General features: G+C 36.3%; 1 protein-coding gene across 1 annotated transcript in view; it reads left to right on the top strand.

The window, feature by feature from the left end:
* LOC139114732 (laminin subunit gamma-1-like) overlaps window positions 1–18581 on the top strand; it is a 69088-nt gene that overhangs the window by 13245 nt on the left and 37262 nt on the right. Inside the window, exons 2-3 of the mRNA XM_070676607.1 lie at window positions 16969–17270; window positions 17638–17768. Coding sequence (XP_070532708.1) covers window positions 16969–17270; window positions 17638–17768 — 433 coding nt within the window. The remainder of the gene's footprint in view (window positions 1–16968; window positions 17271–17637; window positions 17769–18581) is intronic.

The raw sequence follows: 18581 nt of genomic DNA, 5'->3' as shown, positions 1-18581 counted from the left end.
ATATAAGACTGTCGAGCTAAGAATCCTTTCACTGCTTTTATATATTTTATATATATATATATATATTATATATATATATATATATATATATATATATATATATATATATATATATTTATTTATTTATTTGTTCGTTTTTCAAAGGTTTATATCCTTTTAGCAACGCTCAAATGTTTAAATCAGACACATTCAGAGAAAACCAGTTTCAAATTAAGCATATGCTAGGTTGAAATAAAAAACCTAAATGGAAAATGCCATAAATCAAAGAAAAGAAGTCTTGGAGTCTAATTTGGTATGCATATCTGCTGTAACAGAGGGATGGCTATTCAGACTTATATTGTCAAATTTACATTCACAAATGCATCATACTTTCATTGTGTGAAAAGAAATAAAGCAGTCAATCAGTTGTACAGAATACTGATGATACTTTCTGATGCTGTCTTCTATCACAGCTACAGTTACCGTGATTTTCTGGTTCAAGTGATTATATCCCAAATATCCAGTGACTATTCTGTATCATTTTGAATGTTCCATTGACAGTATTCAATAAGATAACAAGTAACTTTGTCCGACTTTCTTTCTCTTTTGTGTTGCAAAAGTATCTGTATCAATGTATTTGCAGTTTTCTATGGGAAGCCCTGTAGTCACCTTTACAACTTCTTAATTTCAATTAGAAAGCTTTAAATGGTCTTTCTTGCGCAATGTTTGCATTACTTGATTACATCGGCTTGGTTTTCCCAGTGTCCAGTGCTGCGTGTTTCTACTCACAAAGACAGGAAACTGAGATTGGGAAGATTATGCAAATGATTGAATGATCCTGCCATGGTTGTACATCTGAACCTAGAGTGCCTACACAAGATGTAGATACAAAGACTCAAGGAATTACTTCGAAATCTACCGTACTCTTTGGTATGATATATAACGCTGTTCTTAATTATGTGAACTCCTTCCATCATACATGTATGATCTTTTTCTCAGCCAGGTCAATTCAGAGATAGCTATGATATTCAACAGACAAAAGATGGATGCCAAGCATTTAGAAAGTTGTTGGCCTTAGGGCATCAGGCCACGAACATTTGAAACTAAACAGGTTAACTTTATGCTAGTCAAAGCCTTACTTCCCCCTCCCCTCCCTGCCAACTTCATTATCTGATACAAAGTCAATGCAAATTTGATAGGTTCTGTCATTGTTCCAAGGTGGCAGATTTTGTCATTTACAGTGCCCAAGTCTGTTTTGTATTCTGTGATAAGCTAGATTGAGCCACAGAGAAATGCCTCATCTACCAAACTTTATTATGAAGACAACTACACATATCATACACAAATAATACAGAAACTGTCATTTAATAGTTGCAATGATCAGTTTGACAAATTTAAATAAAACAGATACTGAATAATTGCCCCGTAAAGTTCAATAAATCTGTCACAGTGTCATGTATGTACAAAATACAGCTGTACATTTCCTGAAACCTGCATCAATATTGTGAATAACAGAAAACCCCCAGCATGGAGAAAGACATCTACTGTAAAAGTAAACTTAGAAATTGCAAACCTGAGTGCATATGCTGCAACAGTGTAAGTGTAGCAAATAGAAGTTGAATACATGCAATGTTGCCTAATCATGCTTCTGAGCCGGCATAATTTCATGGTTAATGAGGATATAACAATGATGAGATTAAGAGATTAACTGTCAATCCAAAGATATGAATGCTGTGTAATACTGACAGTAAAGAACAGGTAGGTTTACTTAGGAGCTCAGCTACATAGCTCACCTTTGACCTGCATTGCTCTGAGCCATAGAATGGACAATCCAAGGCAACACTGAGAGGAATAAGACTCTTTGCCTGTCAAGGAATTGAACACCCATGAAAGATTGGACAGATTAATGAAGGCTGTGTCGCCAGTGGTAATGTCAGAACTAACCTTTCATTGTCTGGACTGCATCAAGTAATGAAATCTAACCCTTTCTATGAACTAGGAGTTGAAGCATAATACACCATGCAGAATCCCTGTGCCTGAGTACATGGTCAATGCTCTCAAGTCCTGCCAAAAACATTAAACACTGACAGCAGTATCTTCAATGCTACCATAGTTTGTGATTGCATGAAACTTTTCATATAATATTAAAGTTTCACTTATAACAGGTGATACTGTATCCAACTGTAACCCTTTTCCTGCCAAGTCCATATTTCACCATCAGGTCAAGGTGGTTAAAATTAATGAAACACAAGTCAACATATTCCATATGGTATATTTTAACATAATACTGTACATTTGAAGGCTGTTGAAAACAGAAATACTGTAAATTTGATTTTTTGGACTAAAGATGCTATAACATACCAAGCCAAGTGGGTGAAAATACATCATGTTTTGGCTCAATACCGCTTTTTACTGACTTGGCTGATGGGGAAGTGATACTGTCTGGCAGGAAAAGGGTTAATGCATCAACCAGATCACTGGCTAGTCCTTACTGACTACAAGTTAGTCCATGGTTTGTGGAGGGACCTAGACTAGTCCTACTACAGTCACCAGCTAGTCCTATATATAACAGTATCAGTGAACAGATAACAAAGATCACCAGCAATACTTTGTGACTATGTCTTGTCTATGTAATTGTCTAGCGGTAGAAGATACAACCTGAATACAAAACACTTTGTCACTTTCTGGCACATTACTGTAGGCTTTTTATCTGAATCTTGCTAATCTGTCGTCACTGATAAAAGAAACATACATGCTTATTTGACACAAGCAAAGAGATTAATATAATCAGCAACTCCTTTGTAATCTCTTGCTATTTACTGATGCAAGATTAGATCTGAAAGGGGTCTGAAATTTGATTTGAACATAGACAGTGGGGCTGGCTTCACTGTCTATGCTTTGAACTGTTGTGTGCTATGAATTTATTTTGATTATAGCCTTACCAACTAATTTTGTGAAACCAAAATGTTACTACTTTATGCAAATTTCTGTTCCTCATAGTAATTTTAAACCATAATCTTACCACTTTAAAAACCACTATTTCTTACAATTGACCAGAAAGGGTGTGACCTTTGTGATAATCACAAATCAGGTGTATTTTGGCACTTGATTCTAAACGATGATGCAGTCTTTGTTTACTTACATTGTCTGCTGTATTTCCTCTGAAAGCTGTGTAGTCATTCAGTGAAACTGCCATGGACCTGTCTTCAACACTACCTTGAAAAATCTCAAGTATCAACATTGTTACCACCTAGAAAGAATTATTCCACAAGTGATTTAAAGCAGTCAAATACATTACAATATCTGTAGAGATAGTATTCAGTGTATGACCTAAGAATTGTTTATAATAATTGTTCAACCAGCCATGAAATTTCCCTGTGTACTGCTGGTCTGTCTATCTTAGTCATTGATTGTAAAGTAAAGTAAAGTAAAGTAAGCCTTTATTGAAATCGTATCCCAGTTGGATTGTATGTTATGTTTTTCTCTGATTCATAAAACATCTCTCTGCACAGCAAACTTATGTGACATAGCTGTACAGCCCCTGTCATACTGTTGGAATATTGTAATCACTTTGTTCTTTCAATGATATTACACCAAAGATTACCAGACACTGTGTCAATAGAATAACATCCAACTGTAATCATTAGTAATTATGCGTAAATTGCAAACATTGTTGACTTTTCACCAATCTATTATCATGCACTTTGAAAATTGAGATTTTTCGAGAGGTATTCATGCTGGTAGACTAAAAGACAACTGTATTCCACTGTAATGGTTTCAAATGATAGCATGGCACACTTCATATACAGAGGCTTGGCATGTATACATGATTATGTTATGGGGTCATCGTTGGAATGTAAGTGCAGCCAAACTATGTAAACTATACCCCTATCTTTGATACTGTGAGGAAAGGTCAATGGTTTCTACATAGTAGATTTCTCTAGATTAAGGTAGGGGGGAGGAGGAGGGAAGGGAGAGAGAGAGAGAGAGAGAGAGAGAGAGAGAGAGAGAGAGAGAGAGAGAGAGAGAGAGAGGAGGGAGAGAGAGAGAGAGAGAGAGAGAGAGAGAGAGAGAGAGAGAGAGGAGAGAGAGAGAGAGAGAGAGGAGGGAGAGAGAGAGAGAGAGAGAGAGGGAGAGAGAGAGAGAGAGAGGGAGAGAGAGAGAGAGAGAGAGGGGTAGGGGAGGGGGGAGAGGTTGGTTCTGTCTCCGTAACATTCCTTCCTTTCAGTATTTGACCAATGCCTTGGTCATTGACAGGTAACAGTGCCAGTGTGATTGCTGACAGGTACCAATGCCAATTTCTAGATGTTTTGGTACCGAGTCATTTTGGCCCAAGACATTCTGGGGGCGCAAGACGTTTCGGCCTCCCAATTCCAGCCCCCAGTCGTTTCGGCACCAGGACCTAAGATGTTTCAGCACCGCTCTATTTACCAGGGAACTAGTGCCAGAGCGTAATGTTACAAATCAAAGCACAAAAAAAGTATGGTGTCAACATTCACAGACTTTAATCTGTATGAGAACCTGGTAAGAAACCTTAAGAAAAAACTTCATATCATTTTCAAATCTCTGACACAAGTTTATCGATAGTAATAATAGCCACTGATACCACAAACTTTGAAAACAGTGCTGAAACGGCACTGCAAAAGTCACATAAAATGTACATAAAAGTACTGGTCAGAACGCAAAGGTCACGCTTACGAATATGACGGATCAGTCAATGACTAATTAGTTTGAAAAAACAACAAATTGAAACAGGGATGCCAAAACATCTTGGGTTGTGGTGCCGAAACAATTTGGGGCCAGAAATAGAGAGGCCGAAATGACCAGTAACCCCAATGCTTGGGTCATTGTATGACAGGTACCAATGCATGTCATACAATGACCAAGGCATTGGTAGGTGACAGACAATGACCCAGGTACCAGTGCCTGGGTCATTGTTTGACAGGTACCAATGCCTGGGTCATTGTCTGACAGGTAATCACCCAGGCATACTTATACATTGAACAGAAAATGATGATTAGAAATCATGTTTTAGAGTTTTGAAAAAGTGCAGTTGCTGAAAATGTCACATCGTTAGAATTAGAGGAATGCAACAGTTTTCAGTGGTGCTTTCCACAAGATTAATAATGTTTTCTTGATAAGAAATGACGTCTGTTGTAGGTTTGGCCTGTCTGGAACACAGGTCTCCAACAATTCCTTCTTAGATAACAGGTGAGGTGCTGTAGGCGTGACTGTATGACCTTGTAATGTAGCACAAGTAGGAAGTTTCATTGATAGTATAATGTTACCCACAGGTAATATGTTCAGCAAATTTGATAAGTCAACATTGCGTGAAACTGACATTTACATGCTGGAAATGTTGCTGGCTGTAACCCGTAGGTCAGGGAGGTCAGAGGTTACTAGTATTGTAGTGTGCCCGAGGACCAAAGCTGTGGTAGTTCTTTACTCATAGCCGCTGACATGGTTGATTTACTTTATGGCTATGTTTTTCACAAGCAATCAGAATGTTACTTCAGAAAGATGTCATGAAAACATGCTTCTCAATAGGGAGAAATCAATTTTTATGTTTAATTAAATCAAATTTATCTTCTTTCTAAGTAGATGTATAGAAACCGACAGTCACAAAAAGAAGGGTACAGAAATTTGAAAAAGAATACAGATCTAGGGCTTGTGTGATTACAGTCTATGTTTCTTATGCCTGTACAGTGAGTGTTTATACCTATGGTATTTTGTTTGTCATATTTGTACATGTTAATATTATGTACTTGTCTATTTTTGATATTATATTCAACTTGTTGATTTCAGGTGATTTATAAAATATGCCATGGCAATGGATTATAGCATAGACCTTTGAGAAAAATGAGGGCCTGGTCTGTGATTATAGTACAGAATATCAAATTCATTTTAAAATTTTGCCAATTCAGATACAACATCTATTTAGTAATTCAGACCCTAGGCGTAAATTTCATTGCCATGGTAAATGTTCAAACTTTAAACTGTCAAGTTTAGGAAAGAAATACCACAAACCAGTTCTTGTATCATTAAGTTAGAAAGATGTGCAACAAAATGTTAAATATTGTAACAAAGATTTACATGACATTCCTGAGAGACAAAAAAAGACATAAACCATAGTTACATATGTGAGACACATGTGATACAAATGGAAGTAATTTTGTTTGCAAAGGGATGTTTCTTTGAAATCCAAGCAGTGGCCATTAAAATGAATTAATCCAAAATTTGGTTGAAAGACCTAACAATGTTTCCTGTGGTATTTGTAGTTTTCAGTTTGGCATTTTCAGATGTGTGCAATATGGGCTGATACTAAAAGAGTTCTATTTTGCCATTCCATTACTGTGTCACAAACCCAGTTGTCATTCAAATTATTGACATTCTTATAGCTGTCATGTGTGTTCAAGTTTTAGTGTTATCATTCTATCATATACACAGTGTATTTATTTAATGATATTTGCAAAAGTGACAATATAATATTATGCCAAAGTAATTAAATTCTTTGTTTTGCGTCCACTCAAAATGGAAAAAGGTACGCGTCTAAGTGGCTGAAAAACACACACAAGAAACTTAACACAATGTAATTTGATTGCAACAAATAAAAAATTGTAACAACATTTTTAGTTCGGAAAAGCTAAGCGGTAATGTCCTAAAATTTCCTATTCAAATACACTGTGTGTGTTTTTCATGAAAACCTTAAAAACCTAGGCGGGTGGGGACGCAAAACAAAGAATTTAATTACTTTGGCCTTAACTACATTTTATTATGTGACTAGACCCATATTCAGCGTAATGCTGGAATGCTGACATGAAACAGCTGAAGCAACAGATCTGACAAAGGTCAAAAACCTGTCAGGTCATACTGATAGATTGTTTTGTTGTGTACTGTTGGATTCTGCAAGCATTATTTTGTACTATTCAGTAAATAAGTAACTCAATAATTTTCTAATTGTGTTGCATCACTGGAGGAGTTCACTGATGTATTTACTACCATGGTAAATTATTGATGATGCCAGTATGTGACACACAGTCCTGATGTGTATTGTACAGAACCTTTGAAGGGTTGCAGACAAGTTTTACTGTCCTTATGAAGCTACTCATCAACAAAGTCATTAGGAACGTGTTCAATATTTGTTGCTGCCAAAGACAAATAGGTCGTGTCATGAACCACTTGAATACAATGCGATATTGAGCAAGCTTCGTGTTGTGTAAGAAGCGCTAAGAAACTTACGTGAAGCGAAATTCCATGTGCTGGTATGGATAAAGTACACATAGACACCCTGTGCTCTCAAAGGAATATTAATGAATTCATGGGTCATTTGCTCAAAAACCCAACACAGAAAATTACCATGAGTCAATGAGTGATTCCACAATTACAACCACACATTTGTTTATTTTACATTTTACATGGTATAATCAAAACAAACAATACAACTACATGTAGCTATTCTGCTTGGTTAGGTCTGCCAAATAATTCGATAAACAGTGATCAGTTCATACCTGTTGTGATGTCAGCATGGTTCTCATCATCCATTGGTCATTCATGCATAGATGTGGGATACTATTGATCACAGACGTAGACCTTGTTGGGAATATGTGATATCTACAGCATAATATTTCAATGCATTTTATGCCTTATCCACATTGTTGTTGAGGGTCCAACCATGCCTTTTAAAACAAAGAGTAGATCAAAGTGTTGTGTCTGTGTTTGGTTCAGCGTAATTGAACCGCTGTCTTCCTAGTGGTTGATTTTGAAGGGCCATGGCAGGGAAATGATACTAATTCACTTCTAAAGAAATCCCTTGCTGTTTGATTTTGTATTTTTCATAGGATTTTATTTCAAATGATGCAACACTTTGGTCTTGTCCCTCTGTCATGAACAATTTCAAAAATTTCATGAAAAGTCATCTCAAAGACAGCAGGATCAGTCTAGTGTTGCTGGTGATATCAGGTATTCAGACCTGGCAACAACATGCACACAGCTTTACACCCCTATTACCATAAGGACTTGTAATTACTGGCTCATTTATTCCCAAAGGAGGGAGTTAAATTTGCCATACTTTGAATAGGCAGCATTACAAACTGCAGCTGACTGTTACATCTGTAGAAAACAACACAAAAGTCTTTTGTCATGTATAGTAAATGAATGAAAATGTACAGATAAAGTGCATGGAATTCCTGTATAGAATAATAGAGGTATGATCACTCACAGATATCAAATCATACGGTAAAAAATGACAGAATGTGTGTAGTTGAGTGTCATTGTCACCTGTTGGTCAATCGAATATCCCTTTCTTCAGAAATTTTCAAGAAGCTTAAAATGAACCCCAAGGGATCACGTATGACAGAGAAAGACTTTCTTTGAAGAAAAGTTTGATCAGAGTACGTCAGCAACATAAAAAAAATAGTTGTAGGTTTGTTTCTTATCCTAAATGTAGGTCTCTTACAAAAATGATGCAGTAACTCGTTACTTGATTTATATTTTGTTTTACTATAAGCTAACAAGATGCAAGCTCTACCATGAAAAACCATGCAGAGGAAATTCTGATATGCACCCGTTAGTGACTGTATCAAGGTCACCGTTTTGAACTTAACAGGTTGTACATGTGAACCTTTAAATATATCCAAGTTTTCTACAATGCAGTGAGCATTCTCTTGTTTTATGATAATTTTTTCAGCATCTGTAAAACAAAAGATTGATGTAGCTGGTGCAGATCAACATTCTTGTTTTTTGTCCAATGTTTGATTGTATCACATCAGTTCAGCCATGTGCCATCACTTTCAAGTATCTCTATACACTTGAAATTTCATCAACAGACCACTTGCTGTACTGATACACAACTTGCTCTGTACTTTCTTTCCCCCACGAGATTGCAAATCTCTCCCCTTTGAATATGACAAGCTCAACGGAGACAAAACTCGGTGTGGAGCAAAAGTGCAAAAGCTTACTTTAGCTGGCTCCACAGTTAAATATTGTACCGGTTAAATCAAATTTTCAACCAGCCACTTCTGGCTACTTGATCCAATGGCATCAACTGTACACTATTGATAACCAAACAAGGTCATTCAAGGCTAAAGTTGTTACACATACAGCTACATGCTAAAGTGAAAGTCTTTTTTTGATATCACAATTGTGTTCACTTTCAAGTTGCATGTGTCTGTTTTAATTTGCACAGGGCTTTGCATTGTCATATTTTCATAAACACTTGTACAATCACCTTTCATATACTGTGTAGGTTCTAAAATTTTACCAAAGGAAACGGACAAGTACAATGTGTCATGGAAAACTGAAATGCATAAGCTGGGAGACCTCAGTTTATATTCTGGTACCACTGCTAAATATATATTCTGGTATCAATGTTCAATGTAAATTCTGGTACCACTGCTCAATGTAAATTCTGGTATCACTGCTCAATGTAAATTCTGGTACCACTGCTCAATGTAAATTCTGGTACCACTGCTCAATGTAAATTCTGGTATCACTGCTCAATGTAAATTCTGGTACCACTGCTCAATGTAATTCTGGTACCACTGCTCAATGTAAATTCTGGTACCACTGCTAAATATATATTCTGGTATCAATGTTCAATGTAAATTCTGGTACCACTGCTCAATGTAAATTCTGGTACCACTGCTCAATGTAAATTCTGGTACCACTGCTCAATGTAAATTCTGGTACCACTGCTCAATGTAAATTCTGGTACCACTGCTCAATGTAAATTCTGGTACCACTGCTCAATATAAATTCTGGTACCACTGCTCAATGTAAATTCTGGTACCACTGCTCAATGTAAATTCTGGTACCACTGCTCAATGTAAATTCTGGTACCACTGCTCAATATAAATTCTGGTACCACTGCTCAATGTAAATTCTGGTACCACTGCTCAATTTAAATTCTGGTACCACTGCTCAATGTAGATTCTGGTACCACCGCTCAATGTATATTCTTGTACCACTGCTCAATGTATATTCTGGTATCTCTCCTCAAGTCCTGCCCTATACATGTAAACAAATGACCAAGAGGCAGCTTGAAATAGATACAAAAGTGACCGGCTGTGCATTCATCACTGTCTACACAAAATCAATTAAACTGCTTCAGCGGAGACATCACTGGTTTGACCTCCTGAATAAAGGGACTTGTCAATACTGGGCAATGTTTAGAAATTATAAACAAACCTTCAAAAATAAAAGTTGACCTTACCTACTGCACACATCAACTGCTTGCTGTTAGTAGATTACAAGTATATTCAAGGCCAACTGAATATGAACTGTCTTGAATTTTAAGAATAATTCCAAATCTTAAAATCAACATAAATAAGACCATAAAATTTGAAATGGAGTCAAGTGTACAGTGGATCACTTGAGGATAAATGCAAGAGATTTTAGTCGTGGTGGAATTATTGTCTTCAACAACTGTTCACTGATACAACTATGTTCACTGATACAACTATGTTCACTGGTACAGATATACTCACTGGCACTCACTTTGGAAATCAACTGTTTAACCCTTTTCCTGCCAAGTTCATATTTCACCATCAGGTCAAGTTCATAAAAAACTAGTGAAGCACAATATGTCCCATTTGGTGCATCTTAACAAAAAATTGAACAGTTGAAAGCCCCTGAAATCACTGATATTGTAAACATGATTTTTATGGACTAAATCTGTTGGAACAGACCAAGCTGAAAGGGTGGAAATAGGCATGGTTTTGGGCTCAATACCGCCTTTCACTGAGTTAACCCTTTCACCCCCAGTTCCCTGTATACAGGTCCAACTTTACCATAGAAAACAATGGATTTGGGACAAACCATGGTGGTGAAAGGGTTAAATTAGGGAAGAAATACTGTCTGGCAGTTAAAGGGTTAAAAATGTGATAATTTGGAAGGCACAGTGCTTCACCAAGACATAGACAGTAATCTTTTATCTTCTGTCTATAATCAAGGTTACATAAACTTGAATTCTACAGTTATTAGACTCAATGGTTATCAGATAATAAAGTAATGTGAATACTTCAATTCATAAAAGATCTATGGCACTGGGTCAGTCATGGAAATATTTACATGTATTATAAATAGTTTACACTGAGCATGATAATTTAGTGAAGGTCACAAGGCCACACCTTAGAAACCAAGACATAGCATTATTGTAAATGGTAGACAAAGCAACTATTTTCCCGTACTGTAGATTGTTGTCGTAGTTGTTTATTGCGTTGATTTGCTGTATTGAGGTAATCAGATCAGAGAATGTCCCGTAATGTTTATATATTCATGATGCTGTCATCGTTGACAAAATCTGCTCAGGCATTTAGTGCACTGAACTGTTCTTACTGCAATGCTGAATGCATACATACCAGACACTAAATCATCAAGTCACATGTATTTCAATGTAATTGCTCTCACAGTCTCAGTAAGGCTAGTCAGGTTTTTGTCTTTGCCAACTTATCCCATCCTACCGGCATATTTTAATGAATAGGATAATACGTCACACATGAAATATAAGTTATCAAAATGATATAAACTTTGCCTTAATGTCTCTTGCGTAATTTCCTACGTCCTGACAAAATATTCTGTCAGCAAATTTATTGCCAACAAAGTCTGCAAAAGAGTAGCAAAGAAGTACTGAAATCTGTTTATCTTTAAAAATGATTGATCACGAAAGCTGTCGCATGTCATACCAGAAACGTAATTCCTTAGTTTAGGGGGGAGGGAGAGGGGATTGACACCAAAACTCAGGAATTATGTTTCTAGTGCATCAGCTTTTATGATCAATGACCCCTTAGGAACGTTAAGTCTAGATGAACTGTTATTGAAAAAATCAGATCAGAAACACTAGAAGTTCTAGGACAGTATTTCCAAGTTGATTTGTACCTTGCTTTCCATGTTACAAGGGCATACTAAAATAACAGTAAACTGTTTGATGTTTATTACCATAGCTGTTCCATGTATTGTTAATTTTAAAAAGTAACAGTCTATGATCTTTTGAATGCATAAAGTATCATAAAGATTTAATGAGTACCAAGGTCTGTGAAATCTACCTTCAAAATACAAGTCAAAAACTCATGTGATCTGATAAGCCTCATGATGTAGACAACTTCCGTTAATAGCATTGGGTACACCATGTACTAGGTTCGCTGTCAGTTACGACACGCCAAAGGCTGGATTACCGTGACTACACGTCTGTGCTGTCGTGGCAGTACAGTGTATTGAAATCCACTGATAATACAGCTGGATATTTGATAACTTCTTTTAAAGATTTCAAGTGTTTATCAAACTCAGAAAGACTTTAGTGCAAAGCAAATAAATCTATGTATTTAGGCATTGATCAGTCACCATGTCTAGCTCTCTCTGTACAGTTAAGTATACCCTTGTACCACAGCTAATCTTGTCCATTTTGATAAGCAGTGTGACCTCTGTGCTCTCTTGTCTGCCCAAAATATCTCTCTCCCTATTAAAGCTCTGTTGCTGCAGGTAGCTTGACTAATATTGGAGAGGGTTAGTTATTTTCCAAAAGGGGAGGAAGTTGATCAGCCACCTGGAGGAGTCATCAAGTCCTATGTACATATTCCTTCAATGGGTTGTACCATTGCATGTCAGGTCATTCATTTATTGTCCTAACTGTGCAGATATCAGAAAAGCACAGTAATTGTCTAAATATGCCAAATCAGTGTGATTACAAGTTGGCAAGTAATCTGTGGTTAGTGTGAGGTTTCTTTGAGAAACTTGCAACCATCCATCCATCCATCATTCTTGACTGAACACTTTACTTGTGCTGTAAGTTGAACTGAAGTGTATTGTGGTCTGTGTCACAGGTTACAGTGTAAAAATAATAGCAAGGCCATGTTACAACTTTATCAACAGTTTCTCTGTAATGGTACACCCTCTACCAGCCAACAGTTGGCCCAATCTTGTTTTCAGTACTTGTAGGATGAATGGAACTGATATTTGAATATGGATGGGGTGGTGAGGGTTAGGGTTTAGGGAGGGATAGAAAGAAAGGGATTGCTGTGTGTGTGTATCTCAATGAGAGAATGACCTACTACATAAAAACCCTGCACATTACATGTAACATAGAAGAGTCCTGCAACATTTTAATGAAGAACAACAAAGCCATGCATTTTAACATGAGCACAAAGAAATCAGAGTATCAGAATGTGAAGTTTTAATGTACCACGAAAACCCCATTAAATTGACCATCCTATTTTCTTCTCAAAACATAATTTTATTTTACCGTCATCAATTTGACCACAGATGGAAATTGAGACTTTCTTAATCTTTAATAATTCGACCAACAAATCATGCCAAGCTGTTTTGCACATTTTATTTTCAATAAAATACACAGAACAATACAATGCACAGCACAGAATGTCGAAGTAGGGACTTCAGGAAAGTCACCTTTGTTGTGATCATCCAGGATGGTAAGCATATCACTAATGAACAGTCAAAAAAGTTGAAATCCCTAATAATTCAACCACTAAAATTATTTTGATTTTGTTAATTTTCTAATAATTCAACTATTTAAAATCAAAAATTTTTTCTGGCTGAATTTATAGGGTTTTTATGGTAACTCTCGTCTCAGGAACACCTTGTGAAGGCCTGCAGTTCAAATTATGTATTAACTTTAAATACTGAGAATGATATCGTTTTCAAATCAGTAATTCATTTAATTTATGAAAACTATTAAAAATTTTCAAGCTCTAAGTCACACAAGCCTGTAGCTGATTTGAGTGTTTGCTGATAGTTTGGAGTGGATAGCTTTTAGTTTGATATGAGATGGTAATATGTTGAAGAGGATGAGAATAACAGTTCACTTAACTTGATAAAATCATGTCTGGTTCTTATTTTGCTTTCCAAGATGGCAAGCCACTGTCATGTCAATGACAAATGTGCATTCAACATAGCTTGCCACTCTCAGTGATCAGTTTACATTCAAGATACAATGTAATTTCCCATAGGATTATACCTACCATGTTAAATAACAAAATGTGTCTCCAAAGAATGTGCACATTGGACCAATTATTACCGAAAGATTTTCAAAGATGTTATCTTGTTGAACTAACACAAATAATGGTTGTTTCATTGACCACACTGTTTATAAGTGTGCCAAGCAGTAGCACTGGATACAGTCCACTTGTATGCATTAATTCCAAAATTTTACACTGCCTGATGCAAAAATTTTACTTTTTATTTCCTATATTAATCATAATTCATGACCTTTCAACTTCTTCTGTAAATTCAGTGCTTTAAGGATTGTGTACATCTGGTGATCACACATGGATGTAAATGATGACCTTTGAACTTACTCTCCCTCATTTTCTTGGGTGGTTTATCGGCCAACTGATACATTGTATGGTACGACAGCTGTCTTCATCTGGTACTAGCAGCTAGGTTCAGTACGGGAAAAGTATATCTTGTATCATATGCATTGATCTTCAAAAGCTGGTGTTGAAATGTTCCAAACGACCACAGCGTAAAAAAGTTCACCTATTTCAGTGTTTCAATGTTATCAACTGTTCATCTTGCTCTCAATATGTTGCTAATATAAACTCTCTGATTTATGTCACAAATTTTTGATAGGTCTTTTCTCAATTCTGCTTTTTTGCTCCGCTGTCAGCGACGCGGAGCTTATCAAATAGGTTGATTTTCCGTCGTCGTCCGTCGTCGTCCGTCGTCCGTCGTCGTCGTCCGTCGTCGTCCGTCAACAATTGCCTTCTCCTCTGAAACCGCAAGTCCAATTGCTTTGAAATTTTATATGCAGTTCACTTGGGGTGACCTCACTTAAGTTTGTTCAAATTGTGGTGATATTTGCATATTTGTATTTTTGGGGCATTTTCTTGCTGTTTTTGGTAAAAAAATCTTCTTCTCTGAAACCGCTTGTCCGATTGCTTTTAAATTTAATATGCAGTTTACTTAGGGTGACTACAGTCAGATTTGTTCAAATCGTGGTGAAATTTGCATATTTGTATTTTTAAGGCAATTTTTGTCATTTTTGGTAAAAAAATCTTTAAAAATCTTCTTCTTCAAACTACAGTCAGATAGCTTTGATATTTGGTACATATGTCCCTAGGGATGATCTATTTCAGATTTGTTCAAATTGTGCAGAAATATGCAAATTTGCATTTTTAAGACAATTTTTGCCATTTTTGGTCAAAAAATGTTTTTTTCAAAAAGTACTGGTCTGATAGTTTTGAAATTTGGTATACAGGTTTCTATAGATGAACTTAGTAATATATATTGAATTTCTGATGAAATCTGTAATTTTGTATTTTTGGGGCAATTTTTGCCATTTTTGGTCCAAAAATGTGTATTTCCAAAACTGCTGATCTGATATCTTTGAAATTTGGTATCTGATAGCTTTGAAATTTGGTATACAGGTTCCTACAGATAAACTTAATGATATTTATTGAAATAATGATGAAATCTGCAATTTTGTAATTTTGGGCCAATTTTTTTCCATTTTTGGTCAAAAAATGTGTATTTCCAAAACTACTCATCTGATAGCTTTGCAATTTGGTATACAGGTTCTACAGATCACCTTAGTGATATTTATTGAAATTATGATGAAATCAGTAATTTTGTAATTTTGGGGCAACTTTGCCAATTTTGGTCAAAAGTGTGTTTCTCAAAAAGTACTGTTCTGATAGCTTTGAAATTTAGTATACAGGTTTCTATAGATGAGTAGTAAGTAATATATATTGAATTTCTGATGAAATCTGTAATTTTGTATTTTTGGGGCAATGTTGCCATTTTTGGTCAGGAAATTTCATTCTCAAAAACTACTCATCGGATAGCTTTGGTTGACATGTTCTAGGGATGATCCAATGTGATATATTCAAAGTATGATGAAATTGTGTATTTTTGCAGCTTGTTTTAGCCACTTTTTTCTGGCCATTGCATTGAGCTATCAAAGATTTCCACCTTCTTCATCAACATGTGTCAAAAATAGTTACTCTCTACATAAACACAGCGGAGCTATATCGGGCCGCTAGGTCGCTTTTTGTTTGTTTTGTTTTTATGTCTCCTTGTGAAATTGTTGGCATAGCCAGCCAGGTAGCATACCTGTCATGTCTGGCTGTGTAACATCATGGGGGTAATTTTACACAGACTTTCAATTCCACCAAGCAAAAAAATCTAAATTTTAAGGCTTGGTTTCATTTTGCAGTGGACGTTTTGAAAATCGGGTCACAGGCATGAAACTAGATCTCTGAGGAATTTGACACAAATAATACTGGGGTCATCAGGTTGTGGCAGATATGCCAGCTCCACAACCCGGGTAATAAAGATGTGTGTCAGTAGCTGCAGTGAAGAGAGGAAAAAAAGAACAAGTGATGGCGGTAGATTTGCCGCCAAAGTAGGCCAACCAAAGGAGGTTTATAATACTTTGATGACATTGAATGTATGTGTTGTGATGGTATAGCTGTCTTCCTGCCTTGTTACATGTGTTGCCCAACCATGTAGCAGTTAGCTTTGCTGTATCTAATCTATACTTCCCCAGTAGCTACATTGTACCTGACAATTGTGGCCTGAGCAGCTTTGGAGAAACCTTTTGGAATACCATTCATTAGAAAATATGAAATTCTTGTACTCTTCAAGTGTTGGATCAAATATACTCATGACTGTTAGGTTTTGAAACATTGCAATATGTTTCATGATTGCTACTCCGATCAAATGAGGATGCCTTGTGCCACCACGAAAATATCATCAGAATCTCCAAATCGTTAGTTTCATTTTGTTTTCTCTAGATCTTCAAAAGTTCTCTTGGATTAACAGAGTTATTAAATCATATTTACATGGAAGTAGAAGGGTGATATACCATTACGTTCAGGAAAAATTTAAAGCACAGCAGTCTTTGCTTGCAGTCTCCCAAACATTTTGTGTGACTGATGTTTTTCTCAATCTAACTACAGAGGGCGCCATTAGGTTGTGAGAATGACAATCTATTAGGTTGAAAGTTATTAACCTTGATCTTTTCTTGATATTTCACAGGAAAGTCATTTGAAGTCACGTATGTTAGACTTAAATTCCACACCAGCAGGCCAGAAAGTTTTGCAATTTACAAGAGAACGTCAAAAGATGGACAGTGGATCCCCTGGCAGTATTACAGCGGTTCATGTCGGAGAATTTATGGAGTTGAAAACCGAGGAGTAGTTACCATACAAGATGAAACTAAAGCTTTATGTACAGATGAATTCAGTGACATTTCACCGTTAACTGGCGGCAATGTAGCTTTCAGTACGCTGGAATCAAGACCCAGTGCATATGATTTTGATAACAGTCCAGTTTTGCAGGTAGGACTTGTACGCGTTTTAGGAACAGTGTTCTAGTTGTGATTTGTAGGCATAGCTGAGATGTGTTTTATGCTGTGTGCTTCAGTTTCAAGTTAATCACGGTGATAAACGGTAATTTTTAGGTCCTGTAGAATCATGAATTGTATTATATTGTACTCATCAATCTCTAATTCTTGTAAAAAACATTGCATGATACTGTAGGCCCTTTGTTGAATGTACAGTTGTGTCACTTGAAAGTGAACATCTAGCAAATTTGAAATTTCATTACAATGAGCATGGTTGCTTGAAATTTGAATCTTCACTGTGGATTTATGCTGAGAGATGGAGAGATATGTTTCTCACATTGTCACTGTTGTTGTTACTTCAGGACTGGGTTACTGCTACTGACATTATGGTAACACTGAACAGACTCAATACCTTTGGAGATGAAGTGTTCCGTGATCCAAATGTACTCAGGTCATATTACTACGCCATCTCAGACTTTGCAGTTGGCGGCAGGTTGGTCTCTTTCAAAAGACTTCTTTCACTTAGACATCTGAATGGCTAATCATTCTATAGTGCTCTTTGTGCATGTTTTGCAGTCTTGCAACTTTTTTAACCAAACGCATATCAAAAATGTGGTGGCATGAACTTATAAGTGGTGCATTTTGCAGTACCGAAACCTGTCCATTACATCATGTTTACAAAGCTTAAACTGTGCAAATAATTTCCTTTCAGATGGTGATGTTGTGTCTAGCCAATGTTTCTGCTTTGTAAAAAGTCAGGGACAACAATAAATGTGTGTGCAACACAAATCACCTCACGGGTTAATGTTTGGTTTGATAACACTTCATGATGTACATATATCGATAACCATCTCCTGTATATTATCACCATGTTGCTAAAATACTTGCAGTTCCTATGCTTACAGAGTAAATTCGTATGTACTATTTCTAGTTATATTAAAATTTCAGCTTATATAAATGTGAAATGGTGGGACAACAGTGTATTCTGTTATAGCTATCTTTGATACCTTTCAAATGAACTCTGACACAAATCTTCATGAATTTCAATTGAAAATTAAAATGTAATGTACACTAATGATACCACTTAGTGTTTCGTCCAGATTCTGCACTTTTGTTATATTGGCTAAGATTCTCTGAGCGATATCTTTGATTAATTGCTATGTCACGCATTTTTGGACTTTCTCACTTGAATACTGGTGGAACTCAAAAAAAATTGTTGTACTGGCCATTGTAATCCAGAGAAGGTGCTACTTTGCAATGAAGACTTGCCTGTGCTTGTGAATTTTGTACATTTCTTGCAAAGAAA

Source organism: Ptychodera flava, chromosome 16 (assembly GCF_041260155.1).
Source record: "Ptychodera flava strain L36383 chromosome 16, AS_Pfla_20210202, whole genome shotgun sequence".
In the NCBI taxonomy this organism is placed as follows: Eukaryota; Metazoa; Hemichordata; class Enteropneusta; family Ptychoderidae; genus Ptychodera; species Ptychodera flava.
This window is presented reverse-complemented; position numbering and strand designations above follow the sequence as displayed.